The 16,629-nt window shown below is 36.6% G+C and overlaps 2 protein-coding genes across 4 annotated transcripts in view; one reads left to right on the top strand and one right to left on the bottom strand.

The window, feature by feature from the left end:
• The first annotated feature begins 81 nt into the window (after positions 1-81).
• Positions 82-4,064, top strand: LOC139102526 (uncharacterized). Its single transcript, XM_070656473.1, has 3 exons — positions 82-2,912; positions 3,142-3,240; positions 3,390-4,064. Exons 1-3 carry the CDS (start codon positions 2,655-2,657, stop codon positions 3,570-3,572), a joined length of 540 nt encoding a protein of 179 aa, XP_070512574.1. The 5' UTR covers positions 82-2,654; the 3' UTR covers positions 3,573-4,064.
• A 316-nt stretch (positions 4,065-4,380) lies between these two features.
• The window catches only part of LOC139102525 (neural-cadherin), a 177,076-nt gene continuing 164,827 nt past the window's right edge, over positions 4,381-16,629 (bottom strand). For 2 of the 3 annotated variants that reach the window (XM_070656470.1, XM_070656469.1), the window contains exons 24-37: positions 15,613-15,886; positions 15,243-15,451; positions 14,757-15,089; positions 14,396-14,602; positions 14,003-14,274; positions 13,622-13,827; positions 13,399-13,541; positions 12,534-13,145; positions 12,029-12,329; positions 11,613-11,802; positions 11,301-11,542; positions 10,506-10,721; positions 10,259-10,414; positions 4,381-10,059 (exon numbers count right to left, since the gene is read on the bottom strand). In XM_070656470.1, coding sequence (XP_070512571.1) covers positions 9,950-10,059; positions 10,259-10,414; positions 10,506-10,721; positions 11,301-11,542; positions 11,613-11,802; positions 12,029-12,329; positions 12,534-13,145; positions 13,399-13,541; positions 13,622-13,827; positions 14,003-14,274; positions 14,396-14,602; positions 14,757-15,089; positions 15,243-15,451; positions 15,613-15,886 — 3,471 coding nt within the window. In that variant the 3' untranslated portion in view covers positions 4,381-9,949. Of the gene's footprint in view, positions 10,060-10,258; positions 10,415-10,505; positions 10,722-11,062; positions 11,124-11,300; positions 11,543-11,612; positions 11,803-12,028; positions 12,330-12,533; positions 13,146-13,398; positions 13,542-13,621; positions 13,828-14,002; positions 14,275-14,395; positions 14,603-14,756; positions 15,090-15,242; positions 15,452-15,612; positions 15,887-16,629 lie in introns of those variants that run through there. The other variant, XM_070656471.1, reaches the window with a different exon arrangement.

The raw sequence follows: 16,629 nt of genomic DNA, 5'->3' as shown, positions 1-16,629 counted from the left end.
TTAAAATCTATTCTAAATAGCTACTAAAATGTTATCTAGCAAAAGATTTACACTTTAAAAACTAAAAATAGATTTTTTACGTTCAAGTTATCTCATTTTTTTTTTTTTTAATTATTAGATTTCTTTATGCACTTACGTGAATATTGATAATTATAATTAACTCGTAACTATAAAATTAGCAGAACTACTGCTCGAGTATTTCTCAATGAAGATTTTTATCGTAGAAAAAGTCGGATAGTGGATTTTTCCGAGCGGAAAATGTTAATTCGTTGGATATGCAGAGTCGATAATAATCCCGAAACGACTTGACATAAGAAGACGAAGAAAGTAGGAACGGAGGCGTGTACTCGGAAAAAGTCATTTTCTTTTATCCGAGAGCAGAAAAGAGGGATGAAGTCGCGCTGAGAGTAGTCGTCGACTCTCCGAGGACTCTTGCTCGGTCGGATTTTCCTCTTTCGGCTCTTTTTCCTTTTCTCTTTTACCGCCGTGCTCCCCGCGCGTCGAAAGGAGTTAAACGGGAAGGAATACTTTTTCTTACTGCACTGTGCCGTCGTCATGACTACCCGTCAGATCGGCTCGAAGTAATTGCCGGGATTTTCCGGAAATGTGTCGCGAGTCATATTGGGCCACTCTCACACGCGTCAGACTTGCCCGCTGAGTTGTTTCTCTGACGTCAACAGTCGGTCGGCGTTAAGTATAATTTAGTAGATAATGCGGAGAAAAATGTTCCTCTTAGGACAATCTGTTTCCCGAAAAGCGATTTCACTTTAAAATCGGCCGGTGGAATAATTCTTACCTGAAAGCGAAAAAGAAAAAAAAAGAAATTCTTTCGATAAGTATAACGCGTTAAATTTTTATTCACCGTGAGAAATTTGTTCTTTAAAACAAATTGTAGCTCTTATTTCCCAAAGATAATCTTCTAACTGTAATTCGCATTTACGTTGCGAAATTGTCAACCGCATAAGGATCGGACAAAAGAGAGAATAGATTGGAGAGACGGCAATTTCCTGATGCTCTTTACCTAGTTGAGTGGCAGCTCTGAAGTTATTCGACCATACCGTGTCTGTGGAAACGACGAGGTTCACCATTGAATCCTCAGCCATTGTCAGAATCGTAATACCGGCTACTTTGACACTTACTCGTGGTTCCGCACGTCTTTCATCTCTGTGAGAGAAAATAAGAAACGATTTTGCCGCGTGTATGATTAGAAGGAATTTTTTTTTTTATTTTTTTTTTTAATTTAATTCTCACAAGTTTCCCTTAACGCGGCGGTAACAAGTATTTTGGCGTGACCTGGGATCCTATGTTGCTGGTTAATGGAATACTCTTGTCCACATCTCTTTTCTTTTCAGACTCGCGATTGATTTATTTTCGTTTAAGCCTCTTCATTCTTCATTTATGGTGGAAACCACTAATTTCTTCCGGATAAGTATTATCCGCATATATACTTTAACGAATTAATACTTTATACGTTGGGGGTAATAAAAAAAAAAATGTCTGTAAACGGATTAAGTAAATTATGAAAATTCCCGGGAGTTGTAACTATAATTAATGTTATATTAGTTTGATATATGATAGGGCTTGACTTAACACTTCGATGAAAAAAATAGCGGTCGTTTTTCTTCACAATAGCCACCACTTTTGCCTGATAGCTGGATTTATCCTTTCCGAAACAATGGGACTCGTATTTCGCTTTCATACATAATGCATTGCATTTAGCGATAGCTTCCTGGTAGCCGCTAAGAAAACGAATGGTGTTGAATAATAAAATCGACTTCTTGTATACTAAAATTCCGGGGTAAGAGCATTGATATCAACGAGAAAAAGGGCAGTATAAAAAATGACAATTGGAACATGTAATAATTATGTTAATAGTGATATATCTCACTGTTAAATGGAATAAATTAAACAGTGAAATGTAATTGATTGCTGTCACGTAAAAGAACGCTAAACGAATGAACAATATTTAATTCAAAAATATTAAAATTGCCTTACTTAATTTATTTTTTATTTTTGTAAAAAAAAAAAAAAAAGAATTAAATATTCTGTGAAACAAATGCGAGAAGATCTTGATGTTTGCAGCATATCAGGACAGTTTTATAACCTAACCATTGGCTATGAACATCGAGATAATAATTGTGTAACGATAAATTAATGATTGGAGCGAGCGTAACAATTATTTTTATTAATATTCAATGTTGATGAAAATTTATGAAGATATGAAACATTAAATATTCGTGCACATGACGCTACCGTGAAAAATAAATTATTAACCAGAAAATCGTGACGCGTTTAGTCTTATGAAGAGCTGAAGAACTCTGTAAAATTATCTTTGTTTTTGTCACGATGAAAGGTTTGTTGTATTAAAATAATTTAGTAAACGATTAAATTTCGATAGGCATTTCGTATTAATAATCTTATTCATTATTGTATGGAAGCTTTAATATAAAAAGCAAACTGTTACACTTTTGAAAAGAGGTTATATATATAATAATAGAAATTAAATTTATTTCTTTTAGGTTTAACTTGTTTCTGTTGCTACGTTAATCAAAAATCGTAGAGAAACCATTACGAAACAAAAAAGAAAAAAAACGCATAAATAGATAACGAAATTAGATAACTTTCTCAAAAAGATTCTGGCATATTAATTTGAAATGGAAACTGTTAAATATTACGCAAATTTCATAGATCCTCACTGGATCGCTGTAGTGGCAACAGGATTATATACACATCTGCGAGATATTTGTATAATCGGCCTGTGTTTCGATGAGGATATTAATAATAATTTGCCCTTTGACCCATCGTATGCATCAGTACTCTTTGTATTCTCGGTTTTATGCTTAGTAGCCGAGTACAGACTGTGGCCCGTGACTCTTAAAGAGCCACCAATTCAATTACTATATATCTATGAAGTGAGTTTTAGAGTTATTGTTAAAGATTTCATTAAAACCAGTTTTAAAACGATAGGTATATTTACACACGTCTTTTCGATTAAGCAATCAAATAAAATACGCGTATAAAATACGCGTATAAAATACGAAGTTATCGAATTTAGATAATTGCCCGAACAAGATATCCATTGGCGCGAACAAAATAATATTAATATTTAATTGCAAAATTAATATTAATTTTATTGTACAGATGTTAATTGCTGCATTGAGTACGAATTTAGCGATCCATATGGTATGGATACCAATGATGCATGCGATTTCTTGTCTAACTAAAGAATCTAGTAAATGCGTACGTATTAAATAAAAATATAACACCGTTGTATTTTTTATAAATTTATTTTTCTTTTATTTTTAAAACTGTATGGAGCTTTTGAGACACAATGGAATTTTTTGGTCGATATTTAGACGCTTTAATTAGATATACTTATTTTAATTTAGTTGATGTGGGTGAACGATGCTATGGGTTTCGATAGATATACTTTGTTGTATTCTTTTGCGAACTATATGACTTCTGACTATGCAGCTATATACATGGCATTTTGCATGTCGTTATTGTCGTTCGTGTGGATGCTAGACGCTACTGAATCTCTGGATATGTTTCTGGACACGTGGAGCAAGTAGCGAATCCTGAAACTTCAAATTTTTTCCGCAAAATTGTCGGACATGTAATCAAATTACGGAGCAATTTTAATACGTATTTAAACATATTTCCTCAATTTTTAATCAGAGAAAATCTATTTGCAAATTTAATATATATTCTTAATATCTTAATATTTATTTAAAAAGTCAGTTATTTTTTAATATTTCTTTACAACTTCTCAATAAAATATTTTATCGAAATTTAATACTTGTCTAAAAATTAAATAGTTTTCACAGAAAAATACAATTAATATAAATTAAAGTGAAACATACCAATTAATTAGAATAATGGATCGATTAAGTGTTTTAATTGTACGCTTATCATCTAATAACTATTTTTATTTTTTGAAAGATCCTTACATTCGTCAAAAGCAAGACATCCTAAAGGCAAAAGGACGGTTACCTTCAGCAATCCTGAAGTGACTCAAACATTTTTTTATAGATTTTGTCAAATGAATCCTTTTACAATAAATTTTAGACTTTACAATTTTTTCTAATATATTAAGACTTTGTAATACGTTTATATATATTTAATTAATATTTGTGTTTATGGTATGTCGTCAAATTATGATTGTATTAGTCTCTTATGAAATTGTCATTAAAATATATACATTTTTATATTTTTTTCGATTATATTAAAACTGACGTTTTGAATCTTCCATAGATAACATTTAAAGAATAGAATAAAATACTTTTGATTACTTGTCGCAATTAGGAACAAAGTTTTGTCAAAGAAATTTTACTTATTTGAAATTTTTAATCTTAATACTACAAAAAAATAAAACGTGGCTTATGAAAAAGAAGGCATTTATTTCGTTCGAACTGAAGTGTAAAGTACAAATGGTATAGATAATATAGTGGTAATAATATAATAATTATAATCGTTAATAAATATCAATTCAATTAATAATACAGTGTATCCCAGTATACTGCGGGTAATTATTATTATTATTATTATTATATACGGTAATTGTACTAACGGGATGTGTTCAGTGGCAGCGTTACATTACGTAATATATATATCTTACAGTGATCTTTTTCGTCGACCGACAGATAAAAGCCGTCTTTCTTTATAATAAATCCATTTTTCTATGGTCTATTAACTGTTCGCTGTGAAAGAACATTAATCCACGACGTTGAAAAGAACACCTCTCTTAAATATTAAATTACTCTAAATTGCAAAAGTAAATTGTACTCTGATACGCTTTTTTGACTTTTCGTTTGTTAAAATCACAATATAATTTCAATAAACGTTTCTTAACTAATTTTTTTTTTTTATGTACAGATTAATATTGCTTTTGAATGTATTTTAATACACGTTTATCTGGTACAATTTTGAGAAAAGAAAATTATTAGTAGACGAAGATCATGAAAGATTGAAATATTGCACAGCTTATAATATTAAATTTTAATTCATTAACTTATAACCATAATGTCTTAATTTATTAAACCAATTATAGTATAATTTTTTGGAATAAATTAAAATACTTGTAGAACCATTATTAAAAAAAAAGAATGTTACGAAGAAGTCAGTTGGTTGAAAAAGGGAGGTGTCCTTAACTGTTTTTTTTTTTTTTTTTTTGTAAGATACGACTTGAAGAGCACTCTTATTTTCCCTCTTCGTCCTTTTTTTATATTTTTCTTTATCTGTCTCTTGTCTCTTGTTTCTTCAACTGAACAGAATTCGGTTGAATTAATTATGTACGATTTTGCTCGCGCTCGGCCCTATAGTACCCCGTTTACAAAGTGTACCTTTGTGCACGATTAGGCAGTGCTTAGAAAAAGTTAGGGATATGTGGGATGAGCATAACGTTCTTGTATTTTTTTTTTTTTTGCGACCGACGGTACTCGGTTCCTCGGTTGCGATAAAAATGTAACATGAGATCTCTTTAAATAGTTTAAATGATTCCGTAAGTACGTATTCAGATATAAGTTCCGGTATTACAAAAACGGACATCCGAACTTATTTGCCTTCAATCATAGCGCCAATTATTCCAATTATACTCACGAACTAAGCAAGCATATAGACTAATCTAATTTAACAACGACAATGACTTTGAGCCGACATGTTTTTAACATTAATTATATTAAACGCGACAATAATGTTGGAATGGATTTAAGGAACGTGTCGTTATTTTAATTTTCTCTCCTTCGATTGCTCGTTTGGACTTTTTTTTTTTTGTAATTCGTATAAATCTTTAAAATCATCGTCAATAAATATAAGTACGATTTAAAACAAGAGTATTAAATATAAATCGATCGCAAATAAAATTATCGTGAGCATTTCTTTTTTTTTTTTTCTACCGACAGTCTTGGGGATTCTATTTACTGATTTGTTTCTCACGTAATTATTGAAACCGACACAACATGTCTGTATAATAAATCAGATTTTCGGCGATGTGAGTATGAAAGAATGTACGCTGAAATGCAGATATGGCGACGGCAATTAGCGAACGTGACTTTATTATAGCGTCGTGCGCGTCGAGTTTCACATGTATCACATGTATGTACCGCGCCGGCCGGTTTGCCGATGATTGATTCTCCCCGTTTTCTAATTCTTTACCTTTGCCGCCTAGAATTACGTACGCTAGCCGCTGTCGCCGCAGAAAACGTCATATCTGCTCTTCGGTGCACTCTCCTAATTTTTACGAACAATTAATGAATCTTGTATACATTATAATTTAAATAGATTGTTTTTTTTTTCAAGTCTTACCGCGTCAAAATTTGTACTTATTAAAAATATACTTAAGACGTTCAAAGTTAAAGTACATTTAAGCCATTTAAAAGACACTGTAAAGATATTTTAGAAAGACCGTAAGGTGTTTAAAATCTCGATCTTTCAGATATGTTTTAGGTATCTTTTAAACGTCTTTTGGAACTTTAAAATATCGGCTTTGATCTCCGCGCACATTTCTTTCGTTACGGACTTACTGATTTCGTTTTGCACGCCAAATATCTTTTCGATCAACGTTTAAAGCGCGTACACGTAATGCTTCTAGAAATGTTTCTTGCATAAAATGATCGAGGTGCACGGGTCGAGCGAATGGAAGAGTTCGAGCCTTATCGATGTACAGATACACGATCGATCGTCGACGCGTATCAAGTGTACAGTCATAAAATGGCGAGTTTTCTTATTACGCAAATTCAAGTATACAGCAGTCGAAATTAATTTAAAGTTGTCTGCAATTCAAGCTGAACACAATTACGGCGTTCAACGTTTAAACATATTTCTTAACGCGAGAACGTCTCTTCATGTAAATTAAATAAGTTGATCCGTTGTTTTAAAAAGAAAAAAAGTAATTACGGGTTATTTTCACAAACAATCGATCGCATCTAATCGACGTACATTCGTATAATTAGGCTGCCTATTTCTTTTCATTTCTTTTCTTTTTTTTTTCTTTTTTTTTTCTTTTTTTTTGCCACTGCACACACGCGACGCGCGCTCGCGCGCTACTCAATACAGTTACTTAACGATAATTCTTCCGTCCTCCAATAACCCCATTCAAATACTGTCTCTGCTTAGAATCTACTTGACGGGATCGACTCGATGGTGGGAATGTCTGGAAAAAACTAAGGGATCTAGAATGAACGATGATTTGGACATGCGGGCACCAAGAGAACATGACTTTTTAAAATGACAGTCACTTTATCGCATATATAAATTTTTCCACGTAGATTTAGAATCACTAAAAATTTCCGCGAAGGATAAAAAGATCAATGAAAATATTTTCAAGCTGCTCGATTAAAATTTTTAACGGCAAATAAGAAAATATGTTTAAAGTAATTTTTAACAATTAAATCAAGCTACGTCGGACGTTCGTTGTAGCTTGAAAAAAAATATACTTTACGTTTTAAATTTTTTAAACAATGTTTCCTCGAATTGTTTGACAATTTGGCATATAGAGTTGGGATTATTTTAGTTAACAGTGATAAGCAATTCAAGCAAAAAGAATAGGAAACCCTGCGGCTTTTCTAATTCTTTTAAGATCGTTTGGAGCACGTTGTATAATTTTTATTTCGTTGGATCGCGCTCGGTGCTCGCAGTCTACGAGGAACAACGATTGCACGCGGGGACGTGTATTGTTGTAGATATACGCAACTTAATATCACAAATTCGTTGAAAAACCATACGCAAACACGATCATTGGTAGGACAATTATACAGCGATGCGCAGTGACGCAAATACTGTACGCGCCGGCACACTCATACACATGTTAATTACAGTATTCGTACAAGTGCTTACGATATACTCCTAACGCCTTCTCTCCTCGGCTTTCTTTACTTTCCCTAACCAGTAAATTGACTATTAATATTCCCGTTGAGAATTTTACAGGTTCAGTCGAGGCTCGGCGCGCGGAAAGGTTTTCCTGCGAAAAGCGCGACGATATTTTCGCGCGTGCACGCGGGATCGAGAGGTGTCGAAAAGCTCGTCGATCTAGACAGAATTTTTAAGTTGATTTCCTATTAATATTTATTAATAAAATTCGCGGTTTAAATAATTACGATTAATGATCCTTTTTTCATTCTACATAATAACGTTTTTAATTTTTTCCTCACTTGCCAGTTAATTAATGATTGACTTAGAATTTGCATCGTCTCTGTCTAATTTTCTGCGATAATCTCATTCACGTGCGGTACAAATTAATTTTTTTCTAAAAAGCTTTCCGCCGATTCACGAGGCTTCGTATTTTTTTTTCAACAAATGTTAAATAGCGATCTCGTAATTTTGGCGTAATTGTTAATTAAATCTTAACGTTCGGATACGGGAGAACGATAAGGCAATTTTATTTCTATGAAAACGGCGCATCGACGAACCATTCCGGATGACTAGAATACAATTCTGTTACATTGATCTTCTCCCCGTGACTTCTCGTGCACGCGCGTCTTCGTATACCTCGTGCCGTACTCTTCGCGCTCCGATCTCCTTTGAGAGATGACGTAAAATAAATATTAAAACTATATCGAGATATATCAACGGTGAGCATATTTTAGCGAATGCGAATCTCATCTCTCTCTTTCTCTCTTTCTTTCTCTTTCTTTCTCTCTCTTTCTCTCAGTGTTGTCTGTATGTTCGTACGTGTTCTCTGTTTGTATGTATATGCATAATATATATTTGTATTTATATATTTATATATATATTTATATTTGTATTTATATTTAGACTTTTATGTCCACTATACCGTAATTATAATAATTACACTGCGCGCCCACGGTATTTTATGCCCCCCCGCCTTTCTCTCACGAACCCTTTTTCGTCCATCGCTTTACTTCGTCGTTTCGCGCGCCTCTATATAAATCTATATTTATAATATATTTATATAATATAATATAATATTTAATATTATGATGCTATCGGTAATGAGGATGACGGTGACGGTGACAATGACGACAATGAGCCGATGTCGCGACAACTAACGATACCTTAATGATAATTCCTAATTATGGCAGACTATCTACGGTAGGATCGTCCGTCGTGAACGAGAGTGCGTTGCTTTCAGGACTCCTCCGCATTCAGGAGAACGAAATGTACGCCGAGGATACGTCCCGCGGGAGGACTCGTGCAGAAGAACGTAAAAACGAATAATCCGACGACGGATCCGCGTCGTCGTGCGAAACGGTAATCGCGTTAACGTATATGCGTGTTATATATATAATATGTATATATGTGTGTGTTTTGAATGTACGTGAATGCCCTTGATTAAATCGTTACAACACATCTAATACGTTCGCCCAATTCGCGGCATAAATTAACGAACGGATCCCGGCTGCGCGAGGACGAAACGCCAACCTAACAACCGACACTGACGACAACAACGCGATATTATACCTACACGTATATACGTAATATAGGTGTATGCACGGGGTGGTTTACCGATTATCGGAGCCGACGCGAGGATAGGGATCCACGTTAGAAAAAGTCTCTGTCGCGTATCTTTGGGTATTTCACTACGTACGATGTACTATACAGATAAGTATATGCTCGCGACTTGACCGCCTTTTTCGTTTGTCACCTTCCTACGTGTACCGTCGCGTTACCGCAACGTTCCTTTTCGTTCACCCTTGACCCCGGAGTACGCGTGTGTCTCTGCGCGCGACATCGCGTGTAATTAGTACTTTCACTAGCTGCACCACTACGAGGAAATTGGCTCTCGCCGTTCGCCGTGGCTTTCTCGCACACGGCGAAGGTGGACGAGCTCTCCTTTGCCTCCCTCTCGAGATCCTCCAAATATTCACGACGATCCCTGCCATCCGACGTGACGGACCAGGTCGTGCCGATCGAGATCCCGCGAGCACCGTGCATAACGTAGGTCGCATTACTCAACGTGACGTGATGTGGAGACTCGAGTAGACTCGATTAATTATTCCTCTTCCTCGCTTTCCTCCCCGGGACCGTACATGTCAGCCAGCTTGTCAAATCTCGGGCCCCAGGCGCCTAAATATTCGTACTCGTGTTGCTCGTCGTCCGTACCTAAGATTAGAAAAAGACGAAACTTAATGTCGTACCTTATTCATTAATATGCATATTATATTTATTTTATATAATTCTTTGTATTGTGACAAAAAGAAAAAACAGAAAAAAAAACAATTCGCGTAAGAACAATTTTCAAGAAAAAAAAAAAAAAAAGAAAAAAAAGTTAAAACTTTAAAAAATTCTTTTTCTCACATACCGGAAGCTAGAGATTCTAAAGAACCCGCGGTGCTTCCGCCACCTTCATACGCGTAATTCCGTAGATCGTCGAAGGGTGGTGCGTTTGGATCGCTATCGGCCCTTTTTTTATGATCCTCGATGAAGACGCCAACATTTGGTTCTGGTCCAAGTGGATCTGAGAATCGCGTTTCAATTATTATCCTTCTTCGTATTAAAAAAAAATAATTTTCATTAATTTCGTTTTACAATCGAGGAATATAACGTACAGGCTACTTTACACGGAGGCAGCTTGCCACCCATTTCCGGTAACGGTCCACCGATCGGAATCTGCAGCGGCGTGATATCGAATGCAGTCATGTCGTCTTCTCCGCCACCCTCATCGTCGTAATTGATAATGTTTTCCCTCACGTCGTCGTCTGGGCCGGGATACTTTATGTGCGCTTCTCTTCTTCTGTTGTAAACGACGAACACCAATACGAGAACTGAAATTTTGATATTAAAATAATTAATACGCATTCCGCATTAAAACCGTTTTTAATATATCGAAATAATACTTCTCTGCTAAGAGTTCAAGCAAGTGCAAAGTGTAACAAAATCCACAGCAGCTACTGTATTTTATGATATTACAATGTAAAACAGACGTCAGTCGGAGCATCATTCTCGTAACGAAAGCTTATTCAAGAAAATTTTATGCGGGTCTTTAATATGCAGTTTTAATTAGCGTTCAACACAAAGTGCTCTGTGAAAATAATTAAAGCAGACACATTTGCGTAACAAAGTATAAGTAAAAATAAAATGGAAAGTAAAATAAAGAAATATAAGCTTTCGTGATGTAAAAACTTTTATTTTTTCGGCTGATCATTCAGTTGCCACAAAAATAAGAACTGAAACATAATTAAACGTGCTTAGAGACATAAAATTAATAAAATAATATTACTAAATGCGCAATAATACGCAGAATACAGACACTTTTATTAGAAAGAAATAGAAAGCGTGTACCAAAAGATATATTTGTCAGTTTTAAATTAAATTACCTGATCGATTTGCATATAAATACTAACCGAGAATGATTAAGAGGCAGACGAGAATCGCTGCCAGAGCTCCCATGCTCAGTTTGAGCGTTTGGCCCTCTTGGACCAGCTCGCAATTCTCGCCCCAGAAACCGTCGGGACAGATGCACCGGTATCGAAGTCGCGGGTCCTGGTTGATACATCTGCCACCGTTCAGGCAGGGGTAGTCGATGCACTCGTTTTTATCCATGCACCCTTTATTATCCGGCGAGGGAATTCTTCCCTCTCCGCAACTACGATGAAAAACATTATGACATATCGATTGTATCCGAAGATAAATGGAGTTGTCGTCGCGATACCTACGTGCAGTCGTACTCGTTCCACAGGTCGATGCACTCGAAAGGATCCTGACAAATGACATTGGCACACGGCTTGTTCGAGGGACAGTTTCTGTCCAAGTTTCGCGCCATCGTCGCTTGACCCCATTGAGTTCCGTTCATGGCGGGTGGTAGCGGAAGATGTTTCCCTTCCAGCCTTATGTCGTCCAAACAGCCTGAGATTTGCGCGAAAATTTATCTCATTAACAAATTTATTTCTTCGTTGTTAAAAAATTAAAAGAAAAAAAAATTATTCGTACATTTGTTGCAAGCAAAGGAAAATATCAATAAAAATTATGCAGCAAATTTTTTTTATTATGCAAATTAAATGCATGGGATTTTAGTACGTACTTGAATAACGCGTTTATATTCATATGTTTTTTGTGAAGAATGTCAAATTACCTTTCTGATAATCCGCGTAAACTTCAAATGTACGGACGCCGGTGTATTCCGCTTTGCCACCCGCGTAGACGCCTTCCTGCTTATCCACGAGGAGCCATTGGTGACCCTCGAAGGAGAAGGTCTCATTGAACCTTCGTCCCTCGCCACCGTCTAATTCTAAAGTTGCGGCAGATCCATATCTCGACACTCTGACCGTGTGCCATTGTCCATCGTCAACGGCTATTGCCGATAGCCAGATATCTCGTTCTTCTGTTCTAAGACTGTTCAAGTTGTACCTGAAGTGCAGTCTGCTGTCTTTGATCTAAAATTATAACAAGCAGGTGTTTTAAGTAGACCGTTAAACACATTTTTTTTAAATAAAATTAAATTAATTAATCATAATTATATACATAATAGTATTAAAAAATCTAAGCATTTCAAAAAGTAAAGAAATTTATGTTAGATAAATTCTAAAAATTTTGTTTAATATTTAAAATAATTTTATAATAATTGAAAATTAGCATACCTCCAAAATAGCGTACTCCCGATTGTGTTGATCGCTAACTCGGAACAGTTCGCCGTGAATTTCCCGGGTACGGAATCTCAGTTGCACCTGAGTGGAATACTTGTCCGGCTCGAAGGACAACGCATACTTGACGTAACTCTGAGGCTTGAAAGTAGTCGGGATTGTCGGCGTCATGCATCCGAGACCGGTCCAGCCAGGATTGCACTGGCATCTTGCCTCGGTGAAGCTGCCGACGCAGGTGCCGTGTTCCCAACAGCGGAACGTTGATTCTTGATTATTGCAAATCTCCTCCGTTTGCGGGCAGCCGGCGACGCTGTTCCGCGAGAGACCTGGGTGAGCGAGGTCGTATAGCTTGCTGTTGTGGAAAAGATTTTTGATACAGCCGTCGAAGCCCTTGCCCACCGGCATGTGCTTCCACTTGTAATGCGTCGGATCGAATTGCTCTACGTAAAGACCGCCGATTTGCAACGGTGCGTTCACATTCAGATATTCGTTGAACGGCGGTATCGTGCCCGTGGCTTGACAACTAGTATCGTTGAATTCCGGCGGACTTCCGTCTTCCAGCTCGGATATCTCCGCGGACTTGCAGTAGTCGATGATGAGCTTGACAGTCTGTAAATAATTCTCGCGTTAGAATTAATATTAGATTTATAATTAGATTTAATCTAATATTAATTAATATTAAAATTATTTTGCATTAAAAAAAATTATAGCAGGTTTGTATTTAATTTAACAAAGTACATATGTAACATAATGTACATTAATTAACTTGTAACATTTATTAAAAAAATTTTCAAAGGCTATCGGTGCATTTGTTCGCTTTATTAAATTTTGCAAGTAATTAATATCACATCGATTACTTTACCTCCGTATTCCAGAAGATGTCGAGTCGATGCCACTCGCCGTCGTCCAACGTTTTCTTCGGTTTCACTTTTAACTCCAAGGTTCCAGATCCAAAATCGATTAATAGCCTCGGTATACCGCGTTCCAGTTCGACCGAAATAAAGTCTGTCGATAAGATTAACGTAACAAAATCATTTATATACGATATCAAAATTATAGTAATTCGGGGGGGCTGAAAATCTTACCAGAAACCATTACTTCGTCAACTTCGGGAGGGACGATCGGGCCATTGTACAACAGCAATCCGTCTGATTTTCTTGTGATAAATTCAAAGCTTAAGTGACTGTTATCGCACATTTCTAAGGCGGGATACCACGCCCAGCCGTTGCCTCGGAAACTTCTAGCTGTCTGCTGACACCTCGGGCCATTGTACCCGGATGGACATTGACATCTAGAGTTGTAAAAAAAAAGAAAAAAAAACATAAGAAGCTTAGACGGCGATTAACAAATAAATTATTTAAAAGAATAATCACTTATATATGCAAAGATGAGATTTTTTTGCTAGCGAGCTTTGTAAATGCGTATGATTAATATTTCAATGTAGAACTAAATTAATTTTCACTCACGATAATCCAAATCGATCTTCCACGCAACGTCCGCCGTTGTAGCAAGGACTGTTCCTGCAGGACTCTCCTTTGCTGAAATTTCGTGCTCCGCAGGTGCACTCGGCTATCACGTCGACGCGTACGCCGACGAGGGCGGTCCTGTTTGCGTTCACCATGTACGGCAAATTGCTAATGTCGAGGGTGTTTGTACAACTGCCCTCGCACATCTCGTTTTCGTAGTAACACTCGTCGATCCCGACCATAGTTATGTTGACGCCGACATCCTTCTCGATCTGTCAGAGATTTTTAATCAAAGCTTTATGTTCGTCTGAATTTTCAATTTTTATTTAACGCAATATTTTTTTTTTTTTAACGTTTCAAGTATTTTGTATGTATTTCTGGAACGACGTTTACCTCTTCGCGATGCATAAGTACGATGCCGTTAAGCCTGACCGGTTTATAGTACAGGGAGCCATGTGCGGCGAACCTAACGTCTGTCAACGGCGGATGCATTCTCCTTAATTGAACGCTGAAAACGTCCACGTTGTCTCTGTCTATATTCAACAGATGCGACAGCTTGTCCCTAAATAGATCCGCTTTGCTTCGCGACAAAGTTTGATTCTGAAAATCGCGTAAATCTTTATAGTACCTTTTTCACGAATTAGAATACATAAATTAAAAAACAATTATATGTTGGATGTTTAATAATTTATTTTGGTATTATTGGTGTAATATGTATGTTATTTATATATTTGTGAAATTCAGAGACTCTCACCTGATAATTCCAAACGCGAATAAAGTCCTCGTCCGTTATTCCGGATATTCTAACTGAGCCTGAATTTAATACCGCTTCGTGGGGGATACTCTTAACGGTGACAGTCACATTCGCTGGCACGTCCGTTTGCGTGTGCTTCCGATCGTAGACTTTGAATCGTAGATGATATTTGCCGTCGTGTGTACCAGATTTCATGTAAATCATCCCCGAATCCTCGTCGAGCCTAAATTGTGCATGCTCCAATCCTTCCCAGTAAAACTTTTTGTCTGGCAAATCCCAGTCATCCAGATCGTACACATATACCCTTCCTATCTCAGTATCCGGTGATTGTCCCTAAAAATTAATTTATTACACTCCATTATCCGTGAGATTTTCGAAGAGCTTTGCTTAACATAACTTTTTTTTTTGCATTATACGAATAGAGAATGAAAAACATTTTAATATGATGTAATATAATTTATTTAATTTAATGAAATTAATACGTACTGCATAGTTATATACAAAAATTTCCTTCGAGCCAGGTTGCATTTTATTATCGTTTACATCTCCTATGATAACCGTCAAAGTACTGGTCCCAGACATAGAAGGATTCCCGGAATCCTTAATGACGATAGGAATTAAAAATTCTTTTTGTTGTTCTCTGTCGAATGATCGCAAGGATGACACTACGGCCATTCCATCGCCGTTAGCCCCCTCTGAAAAAATAATGAATATTAATATATGTCTAACTCTTTATTCTTAATTAAAAATTTAAAAAAAAGAAAAAAAAGAATTGTAGCGTTGTAAAAGAGTTTCGTCAATTCTCTTTTCTTTTAAAGAATCTTTTATATTGTAGTAAATTTATTAACCAACTTACTGTTATCACTCTCAACTTTAAAGCTAGCTCTGATAACGTCATTCGCATTAGGATCCATCCGGAAAGTAAACGGAGGGCCGTTACTTCTTGATCGATCGTCGTCGTCAGTAGCGAGAATCTCGACAACCTTTTTAGTTTGCGCGTATTCTGGTAAAACAGGACGATAATCCTTGAGGAATCTCGGTGGGTTGTCATTTATGTCCTGTACAACGACAGTTAGGGTGGCTGTTGCAGTCTTAGGTGGTATTCCATCGTCGATTGCCAAAATTTTAACCTTAAAAAACAGAACAGTATTCCGTCGTTTCAATAACTTTCATGCCACATTAATTTGCAATTTTTATTTACTAGACTTACATAGCGCGCGTCATTTACTTTGTTCTTTCTATGTTAAAAAAAAACTGTTTTATATTTAATAATTCTCAATAATATAATATGACTTATAAGGCATAAATAAGGCCGAGTGCCGGCTATTTCGTTATTAGCCGTATTTTATCGCTATTTTCATCGTTCTCGGGTTAGCGTGATTTTGCCCGCGACGTCATACGATTAAAATTCGTCAGCGTCGCTTTCTTTTTTTGAATTGAACTCCGCGCGCCCGAGCGCGCGTAGTCAGCCATCATAATTGACGGACTTTCTCCGCGGCAACTTCATACCGACGCTCTCTCGAAACAATGATGGCCGCTAGACCCCCCCGCGATGATCGTCGAACGATACCTCAGCACGTCGCAGGTAAATTTCGCCTTCGTGCCGGGCTTGGAATTTCTCACCGAGAGCAGGTATTACATTCAGAAACTTACGCACCGCGATCGGCAAACGTTGCGAGCCGCGAAAAGCTATTATTGTAACGCTTTAACTTACGCAGGCGAGATACGCGACAAAGACGCGGCATACGTAACATCGCGCGAGGTAACAAGTGGATTCCTTAACCGGAGGACCGAGAAGCCGAGTCACAAGAAAAAAACGTAAGGAACGGAGCTCCGCGCGATTAAAAAATTATATATCGAGACAGCAATTTTT

Source organism: Cardiocondyla obscurior, linkage group LG05, assembly GCF_019399895.1.
Source record: "Cardiocondyla obscurior isolate alpha-2009 linkage group LG05, Cobs3.1, whole genome shotgun sequence".
Taxonomy (NCBI): Eukaryota; Metazoa; Arthropoda; class Insecta; order Hymenoptera; family Formicidae; genus Cardiocondyla; species Cardiocondyla obscurior.
Note: the sequence above shows the minus strand (reverse complement) of the source record. Positions and strands in the feature narration are given on the sequence as shown.

Excerpts from the sequence above, each read along its gene's own strand:
- LOC139102526 (XM_070656473.1), top strand. The coding sequence starts at position 2,655 with ATGGAAACTGTTAAATATTACGCAAATTTCATAGATCCTCACTGGATC. Across the intron at positions 2,913-3,141 it reads AATTACTATATATCTATGAA|ATGTTAATTGCTGCATTGAG; the intron begins GTGAGTTTTAGA and ends TTTATTGTACAG. Across the intron at positions 3,241-3,389 it reads CTAAAGAATCTAGTAAATGC|TTGATGTGGGTGAACGATGC; the intron begins GTACGTATTAAA and ends ATTTTAATTTAG.